The 13,847-nt window shown below is 50.1% G+C and overlaps 1 protein-coding gene across 4 annotated transcripts in view; it reads right to left on the bottom strand.

Annotated features, from left to right (window-relative positions):
- EVA1C (eva-1 homolog C) overlaps nucleotides 1-9,836 on the bottom strand; it is a 77,152-nt gene extending 67,316 nt beyond the window's left edge. For 2 of the 4 annotated variants that reach the window (XM_058731878.1, XM_058731880.1), the window contains exon 1: nucleotides 9,202-9,836. In XM_058731878.1, coding sequence (XP_058587861.1) covers nucleotides 9,202-9,361 — 160 coding nt within the window. In that variant the 5' untranslated portion in view covers nucleotides 9,362-9,836. The remainder of the gene's footprint in view (nucleotides 1-9,201) is intronic. The other 2 variants (XM_058731877.1, XM_058731879.1) reach the window with 2 other exon arrangements.
- Nucleotides 9,837-13,847: the final 4,011 nt, after the last annotated feature.

Genomic DNA, 13,847 nt, shown 5'->3' with positions numbered 1-13,847 from the left:
TGTGACCACTCCCACAGAGTGGGTCCCACAGCTCCGGGTCTTCGAGATCCCTTTTCATCCTGAGGCTGTGGACGGGACCATCTTTGCATTCTGTCTAACCTGTGCAAAAAGCATTTGGCATTATTAACTTTGGAAGGCACGTTTAGTGGTTCAGGCCTCAGAGAATGGAGGAAAGTGGTTAAAAATGCTATCCCTTGGGGCTCCTGGGTGGCTCAGTCAGTTAAGCATCCGACTTCAGCTCAGGTCATGAACTTGAGGTTCATGAGTTCGAGCCCCACATCGGGCTCTGTGCTGATAGCTCAGAGCCCGGAGCTTGCTTCGGATTCTGTGTCTCCCTCTCTCTCTGCCCCTCCTCTGCTCGTGCTCTCTCTCTCTCAAAAATAAATAAACATTAAAAAAAAGAAGGCTATCCATGGGGCACCTGGGTGGCTTAGTCAGTTCAGCGTCAGACTTCAGCTCAGGTCATGATCTCACGGCTTGTGAGTTCGAGTCCCATGTTGAGCTCTGTGCTGACAGCTCTGAGCCTGGAGCCTGCTTCAGATTCTGTGTGTGTGTGTGTGTGTGTGTGTGTGTCTGCCCCTCCCCTGCTCTCTGTCTCTCAAAAATAATAAACATTAAAAAAAATGCCCATCCCTTAATTTTACAACCAAATTGACAAAAAAAAAAAAATCAGACAGGTGTGTAACTCTGATTTGGGGTTCAAGTACATTTTTTTCCAGCAGAAAAGGGGCTATAAAATTGTATGCATTCCTTGAAGTGTATCCCTCAAAAGCTGTACAAATCGGGCCTTTTCTGGATAAGGTCAAGTATTCTCATTTCCGCCTGTCTCCCATCAAATGGGCAGAGAGAGACAGGGCTTGGTGACCCAGGTCTCTCTTGTTCCAGAGTACAGTGCGATGATTTATGATTTCTGAGCCTGAGAACTTCAGAAGCTGCTGAACACAAAAAGAGTGAAAAAAATCTCCTAAGTCAAGAGGAAGAAAGGGAGAACGTGGTAGGCAGAGTGCTCTTCTCAGACCCTGAAACACTACTCTGAAAGCTGTCACGAGTACGCATCACACTGGCCCTTGCAGACAAAAAGGGTTATTTTATCCAGATTATTCCCCCACATTGCAGGGGGAAAGGGACTCATTTGTCATCATCAAAAGAATGCTGACAGACTTGAAATGGGATTACATTCTATTATACTCATCCGAATTAAAGATTTGTTTTGGAGATCATTCTTAGGTTTCCTCCTCCCTGTTCCTCCAACCCCAAATGAGGCGATTTGTATTCACGAGACATCTGAGGCAGACATGGAATCAGACAGTTTGCAAACATACATTTCAGATTCGGTGGCCTGAGTTTCGAATTTTAATGCTGCCTGGTTCTCTGTGTGTGGAAAACTTGGCTCTCGGGTCAAAACGAACCCCAAGCATCACTTCATTACCTAGCTTATTAATGCAAGAGAAATTTCATTTCAGGGGCCTGAGTGAGCAAGTGACACAGGTGTCCAGAATGCAGGTATGAAAATGTAAAATCTCTGCACGGGCAGAGTTGTCTGGGAGGTCTGTGGGCACACTACTAAACCCTCAATTCCACGCTCTGTGGTACCATTCGGAGAATGCAACCTGCCAAATCGAGTACTGACCCCTCGAGTCTCTTTGTGTCTGTGTGTCCATGAATCGACTGAGAAGGAAGTTTCCCCAGGACAGGACTGGCTCTTTAGGGCAGCCCTGTATCATACCACACACAGCATCTGGTACCTGAAAGAACTGAACATTTCCCGTTCTTTCATACCGAACACCCATTGTGTAGTCACCGTAGAACTGCTGGCCGCCTGGGGAGCAGGCGTGGGTATCTCAGGCTGGAAGTCATAAGGCAGTAGAAGAGCTCAATTCGGTCAAAAATCTGTGTCTTGACTTCAGCTGCCAAAAGGACAAGATAGCTTCAAGAAACCTCCTGCAGGCAAGGAGACGGTAGTCTCTAAGGAGGAGGACAGAGCAGGAAATGTAGGCAAAGTGCCATTCTTTGTACCATTACTTTGCTCACCATTTCTTTTCTTCATAACTCAGTCCTTCCTTCTAGACTCAGTGTCCTTCTCCATGAAGGACATCCTTTAGTAGTCCTTTCAGTCAGCATTTATCGGTGGTGAGCATGTCTTCATTTCACAAGCTGTCTAGAAGATAGTTTAGCTGGGTATACAGTTCTGCTCTGACAGGTTGTTCTGTTTTGTTCCATCTTTCCAGAACCTGGAAACATATTTCACTGGCTTCTGGCTTTCACTGTTGTGGTGGCAAAGACTTTATAGATGACATTTTTTCCTCTCTTTTTTTAAAGACTGTCACTTTGGTTTTAGTATTTTATGCTTTAAATACAATAGGTATAAATTTATTTTTGTTTATCTTCCTTGGGATACATGAATCTGAATTTTTCATTAATTCTTGAAAATGGATTCCAAGATAGTATCACTTCGAGCATTACCACTCCCTCATTTTCCATATTCTCTCTTTTCGGAATACAGATCCGATGTATGTTAAACCTTCATTCCATCCTCCATATCTTACAAACTTTGTTCCATATTTTCCACGCCTTTACCTTTTTTGCTGCATTCTAGATAATTTCTCCAGTTTTATGTTCCAGTTCATTGATTCTCTTCAGTTGTATATGATTGATCTATTAAGCTTTAATTTCAATGAATATATTTTTCAATAGTATAGTAGTATTAGTACAGTTAGCAGATATATTTTGCTCGTTTTCAAATCTTTATCGCCTTTCACTCCTTAGTCACATTTTAGCTTTGCTCTTTTATTTGCTTTTCTGTTTTTAGTTTTCCTCTGTTACTAAGAACTCTGTTGTTTTTATCACTGACTGTTGCTCATATAATGTAGTTTGGACTGTGTGTTCATAACCAGGATTTCATCAGTAGGGGTCTTATAGAGTCTGTGATGATGTTTCTATGTAGGGAGCATTTGTGTGTGTGTGGGTGTGTGTGTGTTGCCAACTATCTTGGGGCACAATCAGTTTTGGACAATTTTGCTAGGGTCTCTTTCTCTGCTCCTCCCCCCTCTCTCTCATGCTCTCTCTCTCTCTTCCTCAAAATATATAAATAAACTAAAAAAAAAAAAAAGAATGTATCTGACCAATTTTAAAAAATCAACATACAGTTTTTAGAAGAGTGTCTGTCTGGAGCGCCTCATTAAAATACTGACTGAGTATCATAAAACTTCAGAGAGCCCTCACCTCTACCTTCTCGGTTCATTACTTAGCTTGAATGACAAGAGTATGGACTTTTGAAACCAGACAGTTATTGGGTTCAAATCCTGTCTCTACACTTAACCAGCAGGTGTAAAGCCAAGGTAGGCGGTGAGATTGGGGGCAGAGGCAGGTAACTGGGGAGTAGGTGTTCATTCCGCATGCATCACCCCCAAAGTGGCGCCTTTGCAAGAATTTTAAAGATGTTGACCGGGTGGCTGAGACCGGTGACCTCCAAATCTTTAAAATCACGAACGTCAGGGGCGCCTGGGTGGCTCCGTCGGTTAAGCGTCTGACTCTTGGTTTCGGCTCGGGTCACGTGGTTGGTGAGTTCGAGCCCCACGCTGGGCTCCACACTGACAGCACAGAGCCTGCTCAGGATTCACTCTCTCCCTCTCTCTCTCTCTCTGCCCCTCCCCTGCTCTCTCGCTCGCTCGCTCTCAAAATAAATAAACCTTTTAAGGTTGAAACCTTTCTTTTTAAGGTTCTTTTTAAGGTTGAAACCTTAAAGAAACCGATATGAAAAGACAGAGGTTCTAACGTTTTCCTCCTACATCTGTTGGATCACCTCGTGTGCGTACCCAGTTTGGATGGCCGGGGTCAGAAAGATGCTGAAGGAAGGAACGGAGAAAGGGCGGTGTATTCAGCAGGCAACTGGCATAGCAGTGGTGGCTCCGTGAGCTGGTTAGGCCGATGGTGGTCCCGTTTCTTCTCTAGCCTTGCCTCCCCCCCACCCCCCACCCCCCCAGCACCCACACGGGCCAAGTGCCCCAGCCGCCCCCACCCCCGCCCCGCGCAGGTCAGAGCCTGAGTCCGCTCTGCCTCATAGCTGGGTGGTCTTGGACAAGTGAGTTAACCTCTCTGAGCCTGGACGAGTACTTACTTCACAGGGTTGTCAGGAAGAGGAAATGAGATAACACAGCGCTCTATGAACTCTTTCTCCCTGTCTTTCTGTCCCTTCCCCGAAACCGCTGCTAGGCTGCCCTTTCCAATAAAGTGCCTGGGAGAGCAAAGCCATTAATAATGGAGTCACTCGCTGGCCCCGACTCCTCTTCTCTGCCGCAGAAAGAGCCAGCAGAACACTTTTCAAATGTAGTTACTTTCCATGGAAACAGACTAGCAGTCTCAGAGCTTCTCTTCATCTCTCCTCTTCTGTGACAGCTGCACAATCCTTCAGACGTTTGGTTTGTTTTTCTTTGGTTATGAGCTGGCTTTTCATCCCATAAAATTTCTGAAAGGGAAGACAACCCCCGAATAGAAGGGCGGTGTGACTAGGGCGTCAGAAAATGCAGAACTCCGGGGCCCCCGGGTGGCTCAGTCGGTGAGGCGTCCGACTCTTGATCTCAGCTCAGGTCACGAGCTCACCGTTCGTGAGTTCGAGCCCCGGGTCGGGCTCTGCGCTGACAGCGTGGAGCCCGCTTGGGATTCTCTCTCTCTCTCTGCCCCTCACGTCCTCGCGTGCTCTCCCGCTCACAAAATAAATGGATAAACGTTAGGAAACAAGGGAATAGAAAATGTAGAACTTTGTGTGTGTGTGCTGGCATGCAGGGACAAACGGATAGCTGGGAAAATCCAGTCCTGGTCTCCCTGGTGGGGAGCCCTGACCCTGACCGGGGGTGGGGGGCGGGGTGAAGGGGCAGCCAGTCGTGCCCGTGTGCCCCCAAACGAGCTGATGCACACAGGAGGTAGTCCAGCCCTCTGATCACCCCGAGCAGTGGTTCTCAACTCTGGCTGTACTAGAATTGCCTGGGGGGCTTTCAAAAATGAGACCCAGGCCTGGCTCTCCCCACACCAGTTACATGAGAAGTCGGGGAGTGCTGCTTGAGCACCCACACATTGTTCACTGTCCAGCGATTCTAATGCACAGGCAGTGTTGAGACCCACTGCTTGCCTGAGCAGAACGGGAAGGTTCGGCCTCCCCTAAATGGACACCTGTGTTCCCTCCATCAGGACCCGAGACTTCAAGATCGATCGAATGACCATTTTTCAATATTCTGAAATTCCTGGCCAGTGAAACCAGGAGCTAGGGTTGGGTTTATTTGCTGAGCTGTAAATGATGTGGTTAACGCGCATCACTTCCTGTTTGCTTGGGCAGGGAGCAGGACATCTGCCCAGAGAAGCCCTTCCATCTTTGAGGCCTGGGGACAATTTGGTGCCAGGAAGGCCTTTAAAGGCTGCCCCCACTCCCCTTGGGTTTCATCTTCCTCCCCTTCTGCTTCCCACATTCATCACTATATGCCCTGGGGTAAAACCAAATGTGCGAACACATGCTCACGACCTTTTTCTAGGACTCCAAGTGGGAACTAGAACAATTTTTCACCCCTTCCCTCCCTGCCCCCCTTCCTCCACCTCCCTCTCAATAAGCCCATCAATCACTTTGAATGGAGAGAAAAATCACCAAAAAAATGAACAGGACCCGAGGGCAAAATAAGTTTGAGAGACACTCTGGAACTCTTTAAAGCAGGACAATATACAGAGGATCCTTTGCTTTTGATGGCTGGAACCCAAAATGGCATCCCCCCCCTCCTCTCAGCCCTCACCCCTACCTTGTTCTCTGAACAAAGATGATGTTGGCATTATGCTTCTATTTGAGAAAAAAAAAAAAAATCAATGATCAGTTTGGACCTCTCAGGCTAAACCCCCAATTTGGGAATGCAGTCAAAACAACAACAACAACAACAAAGAAAAAAACAAACCAACAAAATAAATAAATAAATAAATAAATAAATAAATAGATAAATAAATACAGAACTCCGTTCCAAGGAGGAAAAAGGAAAACTGAGTGCATCTAGGCGTGGGATTAAGGATCACAGGCACTAATTTTGCATGAACTGCTCTTGTCTTCCTGGGATATGTTTTTAATGCAGTGATGATAGCCTTCCAGTGGCCACTGGCAGCATCTCAACATCTTCGGGGATGAGCGCGAAGGGGGTGTGTGGGGAGGCTGTTTCCCAGCAGGCTTGGAGGTGATTAGCACAAGTCACGAGCAAGCAGGGGGAGGAGGCAGCCAGGACACAGCCCCTGGCTTATTAAGAGTGAGATCCGATGCTGGAATCCTCAGGGCAAAAAAAACCCAATGACCCAGGAAAACTACACCAGCTGACAGCCTCAGGAAAAGGCTGAAGGAAGAGTTGCAAAGAAGAGAAAGGCTTAAGTAACTTTCCAAAACTCTGCACTGTTAATCTCCTGGGAGGTCCTATACTGTACACACAATGGCTGGGACCCCTGATATTCGGGTACTTTCTTTCATGTGGAAACACCATCCTTTCTCCATCCCCTTCTTCCCAGGGCGGAGGGCTCCCAAGTTCCCTCCACCCTCCCTCAGCTTCAGTTTTTGATGTGTCCCTCGTTTAGAAAAACAAGCAAGTATCTGCTTTGTGGATTGCTGCTCTCTAGCGCTGGGCTATTGTTGTCAGGCTCCGTGGGGGACGGGGCAGGGGTGGGGACTGTCTCCTTACAGGCCTCTGGTTTCTAAACACCCCTCAAAGTGCACAAAAAAGAACAAGACCACCTGTCCCCAGGAAAGCAGGCATCCGGTTTGCCCCCCCCCCCAGGGGTTTTGGAATTAAGTGATCAGTCTCCACGGCTTTGACTAAAGCCTTCAACTGAACCCTCAGACCCATCTTTAGAGCTGGGGAATTGTCCTCAACGCTGTGTATCACACAGTTAGGGGGTCCCTAAAAGTTTCAAGTCAAATTGATCAACTTTGAAAGACCCCTGAGCCTTCTCTAACGTTTCCCCAGTGCCGCACATACAACGTTTAGATTTAAACCTGAATGTGTCTGTGCTTTGAGAAGACGGCGTTTTTTCTTTTCTTCTCCCAAAAAGGTTCCCTTGACCCTTTTAAAAAATTTTTTAATGTGTACTTACTTTTAAGAGAAAGTGGGGGGAAGGGCAGAGAGAGAGGGGGAGACACAGAATCCGAAGCAGGCTCCAAGCTCTGAGCCGTCAGCACAGAGCCCGATGTGGGGCTCGAACTCACGGACCATAAGATCATGAGTGACCTGAGCTGACGTTGGACGCTTAACTGACTGAGCCACCCAGGCGCCCCCCCCCCCCCCCCCGCTCCCCTGACACTGTCTCCCTAGTCCTCAGGTCTCTGGTGAGCAAAGGTGATTAGAGGAAAGAATGGGGGCTACTTGTGGATGGACCTGGAATTATCACCACCTACTGCGGACTCAACGAGTTTTCAACCCTGGAATTCCAGTTCACACCGAAAGCAGAAGGAAATATTTTCCATCATTTGTATCATTTAGAAGAACATGTATCAAAATATCCATTTCCCTCGGGATATAGTCCCTCTGTGATAGCCAAAGCACTATAATGTACAATGTAATATACAGGATACAGACAATTCCTAATGTGGGTGATAACCTGCAGGCTGCCGGGAGTATTGCAACTGCTTCACTAAAGACAAACAGAGTGTCTACAATCCGTGAAAACAATATAATGGTCACACCGCGATTTACCTAAAGCGCTATTTTTCCAGTTGCAATGATGTCACACACGCAAAAAGGGCTTGTCAGCTTTCAATTCTTTCCTTACTAGTCAGAGCTACAGGGTGGCTGAATCAGAATTGCTCTCCATAGCTGAGATCAGCAAATATAAAACTTTTCTAGCAGCCAAGAAAGTTCTATTACCACACACAAAAAAAAAAAAAAGTCAATATCACTTGAAAAGCATTTCCCTCGCACATTTACCACAGCATTCTGACCCTGTGGTGCTCGATTTTAAGGACCACGGTTTGCTTGCCAAATAGGCATATCTTGGCTTCCTTCACTAGGTAGAAACACTGCCTTGATATTAAATATTCAAAGCAAAGAACCTCTGACCCAAGGGCTCTCAGCTAACAATGACATTCTCTGTAAGTAAACTAGAAACCCAACTCAGCTTCTGGTTTGCCAGTGTTCTCTGCCATGTATTAGTCTATTGCAGGACAGGGTGAGCAGTGACTCCGTTTACCATGATTGGATTGCAAAAGTCCCTGCAGGCAAAAGCCTAAACTTGGCAGAAGATCCCTGGGGGGGGGGGGGGGCAGGGAGTGGGGTTCAGAGCTGCCTCCTGGGGTGGGCAGGGGCTTGGTAAGGGTGAAGGCATCCAGCCTCACCAGAGGGAGACCCAGGTCTGTTACAACTGTAAGGACTTTGTTACTCCAAGCAAGTGCAGCGGTAACATAAGAATGTGGCTCCTACAACCATCATCAACACAGAAACTTCTCTCACTTTGTGGTGCCACACCTACAGCCCCAGAACTGAGATAAGCTGTGGGAGCTTTGGTCTGAGTCTCCCAGAAGAAAAGCCTCACCGTTTACTGGGAGGAGAAAAGCATTTTTGTTAAGAAGCCTGGGACTGGAGGGTGGAGGGCAGGTACCATCTGGCAGTAAAGACCCAGAGTCTCCGTTCTGTACATTTCTCCTCATCCGGCACACAGACCTCCCGCCCGGCTGGCTTCCCATCCCTGCCTGCCGGCGCAGACTTCAGGTCAGATGTCCCCAGGACTAGTGTCCTTACATGGGCACCCTGGAGGCTGGCTGGGGCGCACCCGGGCTACCCGGGTTTGCCAGTGGCAAACCAAGTGAAACTCCTCGGATCACAACACGTGTATTTTACAGCGCTGGGTGCGGCACAGGGCACAGCTTAAGGGGCCTCCAGGGGACACACATCCTTCAGAGGCGGGAACCTGATGCTGGGACCCGATGCAGGGAATTTGACGAGATAAACACCGGGGCGAGAAACTCCAAATGTTACCCATCCTTCCTTGGAGAGGGGAGGGACTCCTCTGCCACCGCTCCACACGGAGCCACCTCTGCCAAGGGCTCACACCAGGCAACAAAACTGGCTATGAGCGTGCCTCAAGTTCAATCCAACCCGTCTGTGCTCCCTCGGGAGGCTGCCCCCAGCCGAGGTATCACCTGAGCGCACCGCAGCGCGGCGCCGGGGGCGCAGGACGAGGGAGGGCGCTTCTTACCAGAGAAGTCCGTGAGCGCTGAGATCTCTTTGGAACAGACCAGGACAGTGCAGTAGAAGAGGCGCAGGAGCTGCCCAGGAGGCTCTACCTGCCTGCGGAGTCCAGGATGCTGCGCGGGCTGCGGCGCGGGCGGCGGGCGCGCATGGCCCGGCAGAAGCATGGTGCCCGGCGCGATCCAGCGCGGGCGCGGGCCGGGGGCTCGATGGGGGTCCCTGGGCGGAGGGCAGCGTCACATGGCGAAGCGAGTCAGTGGCCAGCGGCTCCGTGGCCCCCCGCCACCTCCCGCTCAGGCTGCCAGAGCCTCTTCCCGGCGCAGGCCGGTACCGGCTCCCCAGCAAAGGGGAGGGGGCGGAGAAGTGGGGCGGGGCGAGGAGCCCCGGGAAGGATCCGCGTAGTTTCCCCGAGAGGAAATCTCCGCTGCCGCCCCGCGGGAGGAAACCGGTGAGGGGTGGGGGGGTGGTGTTGGCGAAGGGAAAGTGCAGCCTTAGCGCGCCCGGCGGGCTGCGGAGGCCGGTCCCTGGCGAGCTGCCCGCCGCGGAGGGCGCCCCCAACAGCGCGCCGAGGGCCGCGCAACTTGAGCGCCTTCCACGCCTGGGTCCCCGCCCCGGAGACGGCCCGGCACCCCTGGCCCGGCCCGCGCTGGCCCGGTGCCAGCCTCGCCCTGGCTGCCGGAGGAGCGCGGCCGGTGCCCGTGACGCACTTCGGAGCCAGCGCCGCCGGTTGAGCCCAGGAGCCCCCGGGGCGGGGCCGCGAGAAGGTGGGGTCTTGGAGGTGTGTGACTACAGCACCGACGTCCCTGCGACCTGCTGCGCGCCTCGCAGTAGAATCACCAAGCACGCACAGTTCTCCCCATTTCTTGGAAGAGGAGACTGAGACTCCGCGCTTTGCCGGAGCTAACGCAGCCAGGACGCGAACGAGTGGGCGAGAGCAGGGTTGGGGGAGGGGGGTTCAAAATGGGTCAGAAGACTCCAGAGCCGGTTTCTTTCTTCTGGTTGGGACTGTGCGCTTCCTTTGGGTACTGGTTGTCCGCAGCGCTCAGAGGATCTGACACTGGCCGGGCATAAATAGCCACCGAGCGCTAATAATTGGGCTTTGTTTTAAAATGGGCCACCGCATCTTTCTGAACCTCTCGATTACGCGCAGTGTGACCCAGGCCCAGCCCGTGGGCGAGGAACGGGTTGTGTGGCCGGGACTCGGGTACATAGAGGACAAGTGCGTGGGAAGGCATGTGGACTCGTGGCTTCGCGCGGGGTACGGGTACCTGGGGCTCCAGCGACCCAAACCCCCTCGGACAGGCCAGTAGACGCGGGAGGCAGGGAGGAGGGCTGGGCGGGCGGGCGCTCGGCACAAAGTGTTCCCGAACACCGCGGGGAGGCCCTGCCAAGTTCTCGGCGGGCCTGACGCGGAAACGTAGATAATGAGGCCCAAGGGCGGGACCAGGCGCACTGCCCCAGCGGGCTCCCAGATGCGCTGTGAGGGCCGCACAGTACGGCGGCGGGGAGGCCTGGAGAGAGAAAACCAAGACGCGCTGATCTACCCGTGGGACCCTCGTAGAGCTACGCGAAAGGATCCGGGGGCGGGGCTGGGTGACTGGAGTCCCACAGTGCTCCAGCAGGAGCAAGGTCAGAGGGCTTGGTATTTCCCTCCCCTTCCTGCCTGCCAGGAGGTGGGGTGGCAAATGCTAAACCTCCATATACGTTCAGGGGGACCCACTCTACTAGGCACGATGAGTTTCAAATTCTATATTAAAATACTCAGCCTTCTTGGGGTGCCTGCCTGGCTCAGTCGGTAGAGCATGTAACTCCTGGTCTCCGGGTTGTGAGTTTGAGCCCCACGTTGGGTGTGGCGACTCCTTAAATTTTTTTTTTTTAACATTTCAAAAAAGGACTCGACCTTCTCAATAACTTTTGGACGTAACTATTAGTATGCACGTTCTAGGTTGGGGAAACTGAGGTGGGAAGGTAGGTAGGGATGCATAGCACTTAGCAGCCACCCTGTAAGTAACGTTTGCTCAATACCCAGGTCCCTCATGTAGTTTCCATCCCATGTGTTCACCCATCTGGTTGGGTATGAGCTGCTGTGTGCTGGGGAAGCTGGCACAGGAAGAGAACCTGGCTCCCACAGAGCTGGGGGGCTGCCCCCACTGTCTTGTAGGCATAAACTGGCTTTCCAGATGCCAGTGTGGGCTCTCTTACTAACTGTGCACCCCCAGGTTTCCTTCTCTGTAAAGTCTCAGACTTGTGATGCTTTAATTAGTTGGTACAGGTGACATGGGTAAGACAGGGCCTGGAACGAGTAAATGCTCGATCCATATTAGTCATTAGTGCAGACAGGAAGACAGTGATTGGACAATCAGGAACTAAAAGAGGCCAGGGAACAAAAGAGGCGGAGCCGAGTGGGAGGGAGAGAGGTGTTAGGGGCTTTTTAAATTAAAAAAAAAAAATGTTTTATTGAAGTATAGTTGACATAGCATGTTTTGTTAGTTTCAGGTGCACAACATAGTGATTTGACAATACGTGTGTTACAAAACGCTCACCAGCGTAACTATAGTCGCCATCTGTCCCCGTGTGTTGCTACAGTGTTTTCGACTATATTCCCCGTGCTGTACTTTTCATCTCCATGACTGATTTATGTTATAACTGGGAGTTTGTACCTTTTAATGAGCTTTACCTACTTCACTCATACCCCCAGCCCTCTCCCTTCCGGCAACCACTGATCTGTTCCCTGTATTTATGAGTCTGTTTCTTGTGTTTTGTTTGTTCCTTTGTTTTGTTTTTAAGGTAAGGTGAGTAACATGAGAAGAGTTGGCCAAGCCATAGCTAGCCAAAGCTGGGTGTCTGGGAGGGCGAACATTTTAGAAAAAAAGGGGCAGCATGTGTGAAATCCAAAAGGAGCATGGCTCCGTAGAAGAATGGAGAAAAGTTTAGAGGGAACCGGGCAGAGATGAGAGGGCGGACATGGTGAGGCGGACGGGTTGTTGGCAGCCAGAGCTCAGGGATCCGGAGACTTTGGTGAGCACTTCCATTTTTACCCCAAGCCCTTGTGAGCATTGCCATCGGTACTGTAAGCCACCAAAAGGTTGTTAGCCGGTGAGGGAGGTGACCGGGTGTGCGTTGGGAAAACATTGGGCCGGCTGCGAAGAGCCCCTGGACTGGACGATTCAAAAGTGGGTCCGTGGATTTTTATACCCCAAAGAAGTGAAAACAGGGACTCAAACAGGTACTTGTAAGCCACCATTCACTGCAGCATTATTCACAATAGCCCAGAGGCAGAGGCAACCCTAGTGTCCATCAGATGAATGGATAAAGAAAATGTGGAATAGTATTCAGCCATAAAGTGGAATGACCTCTGATACCTGCTACAACATGGATGAACCTTGAAAACATTATGCCAGGTGAACTAAGCCAGACGCAAGATGATAAACATTGTATGATTCCACTTATGTGAAATATCTAGAAAAGGCAAATTCACAGAGACAAAGTAGAGGTTCCTAGGAACTGGGAGAAGGCAGAATGGAGAGTTATTGCTTCATGGGTACAGAGCTGTTGTTTGTCGTGATGAAAGAGTTCTGGAAATACATAGTGGTGATGGTTGCACAACGTTGTGAGTGTAATTAACACCACTGAATGGTACACTTCAAATGGCAAATTCTATAGGTTTTTCCAACTTCAAAAAATTAACAACGTATTCCAAAAACCATCAAAACTGTGTGCTTTAAATGGGTGAGTTGTATGGTGTGTGAATTATATCTCCATAAGGCTGTTGTTGTTGTTGTTGTTTTCAAATCTAACAAGAACATCAGAGTTGGTCCGAGAGGGATGGCCAGGGGGAAGTGTCACCAGGAGGCTATGGCTGTGCTTTGGGCTGGGGCTTTGCGGGCGCAGAGAGAAGGGGCAAGTGGCCAAATTGGAAAGGCATTGGGAGGGGGTGGATAGTGCTGGATGACCAGGCAGCTGTGGGACACGGGACGAGGGACCCTGAAGAGAAACTCCAGCTGCCCTCGGCTTTGCCCTTAAACTGCTTGCTGTTAAGCCAGACTGTAGTCTTAGTCTGATCTCTTTAAGGATTTTGGAAGCTTGGATGCCTGGGTGGCTCAGTCGGCTAAGTATCCAACTCTTTATTTTAGCTCAGGTCATGACCTCACAGTTTGTGGGTTCGAGCCCTCCATCGGGCTCTGTGCTGACACCGTGGAGCCTGCTTGGGATGCTGTCTCTCCCTCTCTCTCTCTCTTTCCCTCCCCCTTCTCAAAATAGATAAATAAACTTTAAAAAGAAGAATTTTGGAATCTCGCAAGAAAATCAAAGAATTCCATTTATCTTCCTCTCTGGACCCCACACTTCCAAGTCCCTTTATGCCCCGAACCAAATGGAAACCAGTTACTGCCTATGCCCATTCCCTCTCTGTAAATATCGTACAAACACCTCAACCCTGGGGCACCCTATAAACTCTAAGGACAGGAAGATGGGAAGAAAGCACGCACTTCAAAGACAAGGAAACTCGTAAAAATCAATCTGGGGCATGAAGAGCAACCTTTCCACTAAGACAATTTTCCCCTGAACTCTTTCTCCTATGATGGAATTTTAAAAATCACAAGTAATCACAGCCACTTGGGTAATTCAGCACTACTGTGGGAGCCGGAATCAAAG

The sequence above is a fragment of the Neofelis nebulosa genome, chromosome 5 (genome assembly GCF_028018385.1).
Source record: "Neofelis nebulosa isolate mNeoNeb1 chromosome 5, mNeoNeb1.pri, whole genome shotgun sequence".
NCBI classification, from domain to species: domain Eukaryota; kingdom Metazoa; phylum Chordata; class Mammalia; order Carnivora; family Felidae; genus Neofelis; species Neofelis nebulosa.
The sequence above is the reverse complement of the archived record's forward strand: the minus strand, read 5'-3'. Positions and strand labels throughout refer to the sequence as shown.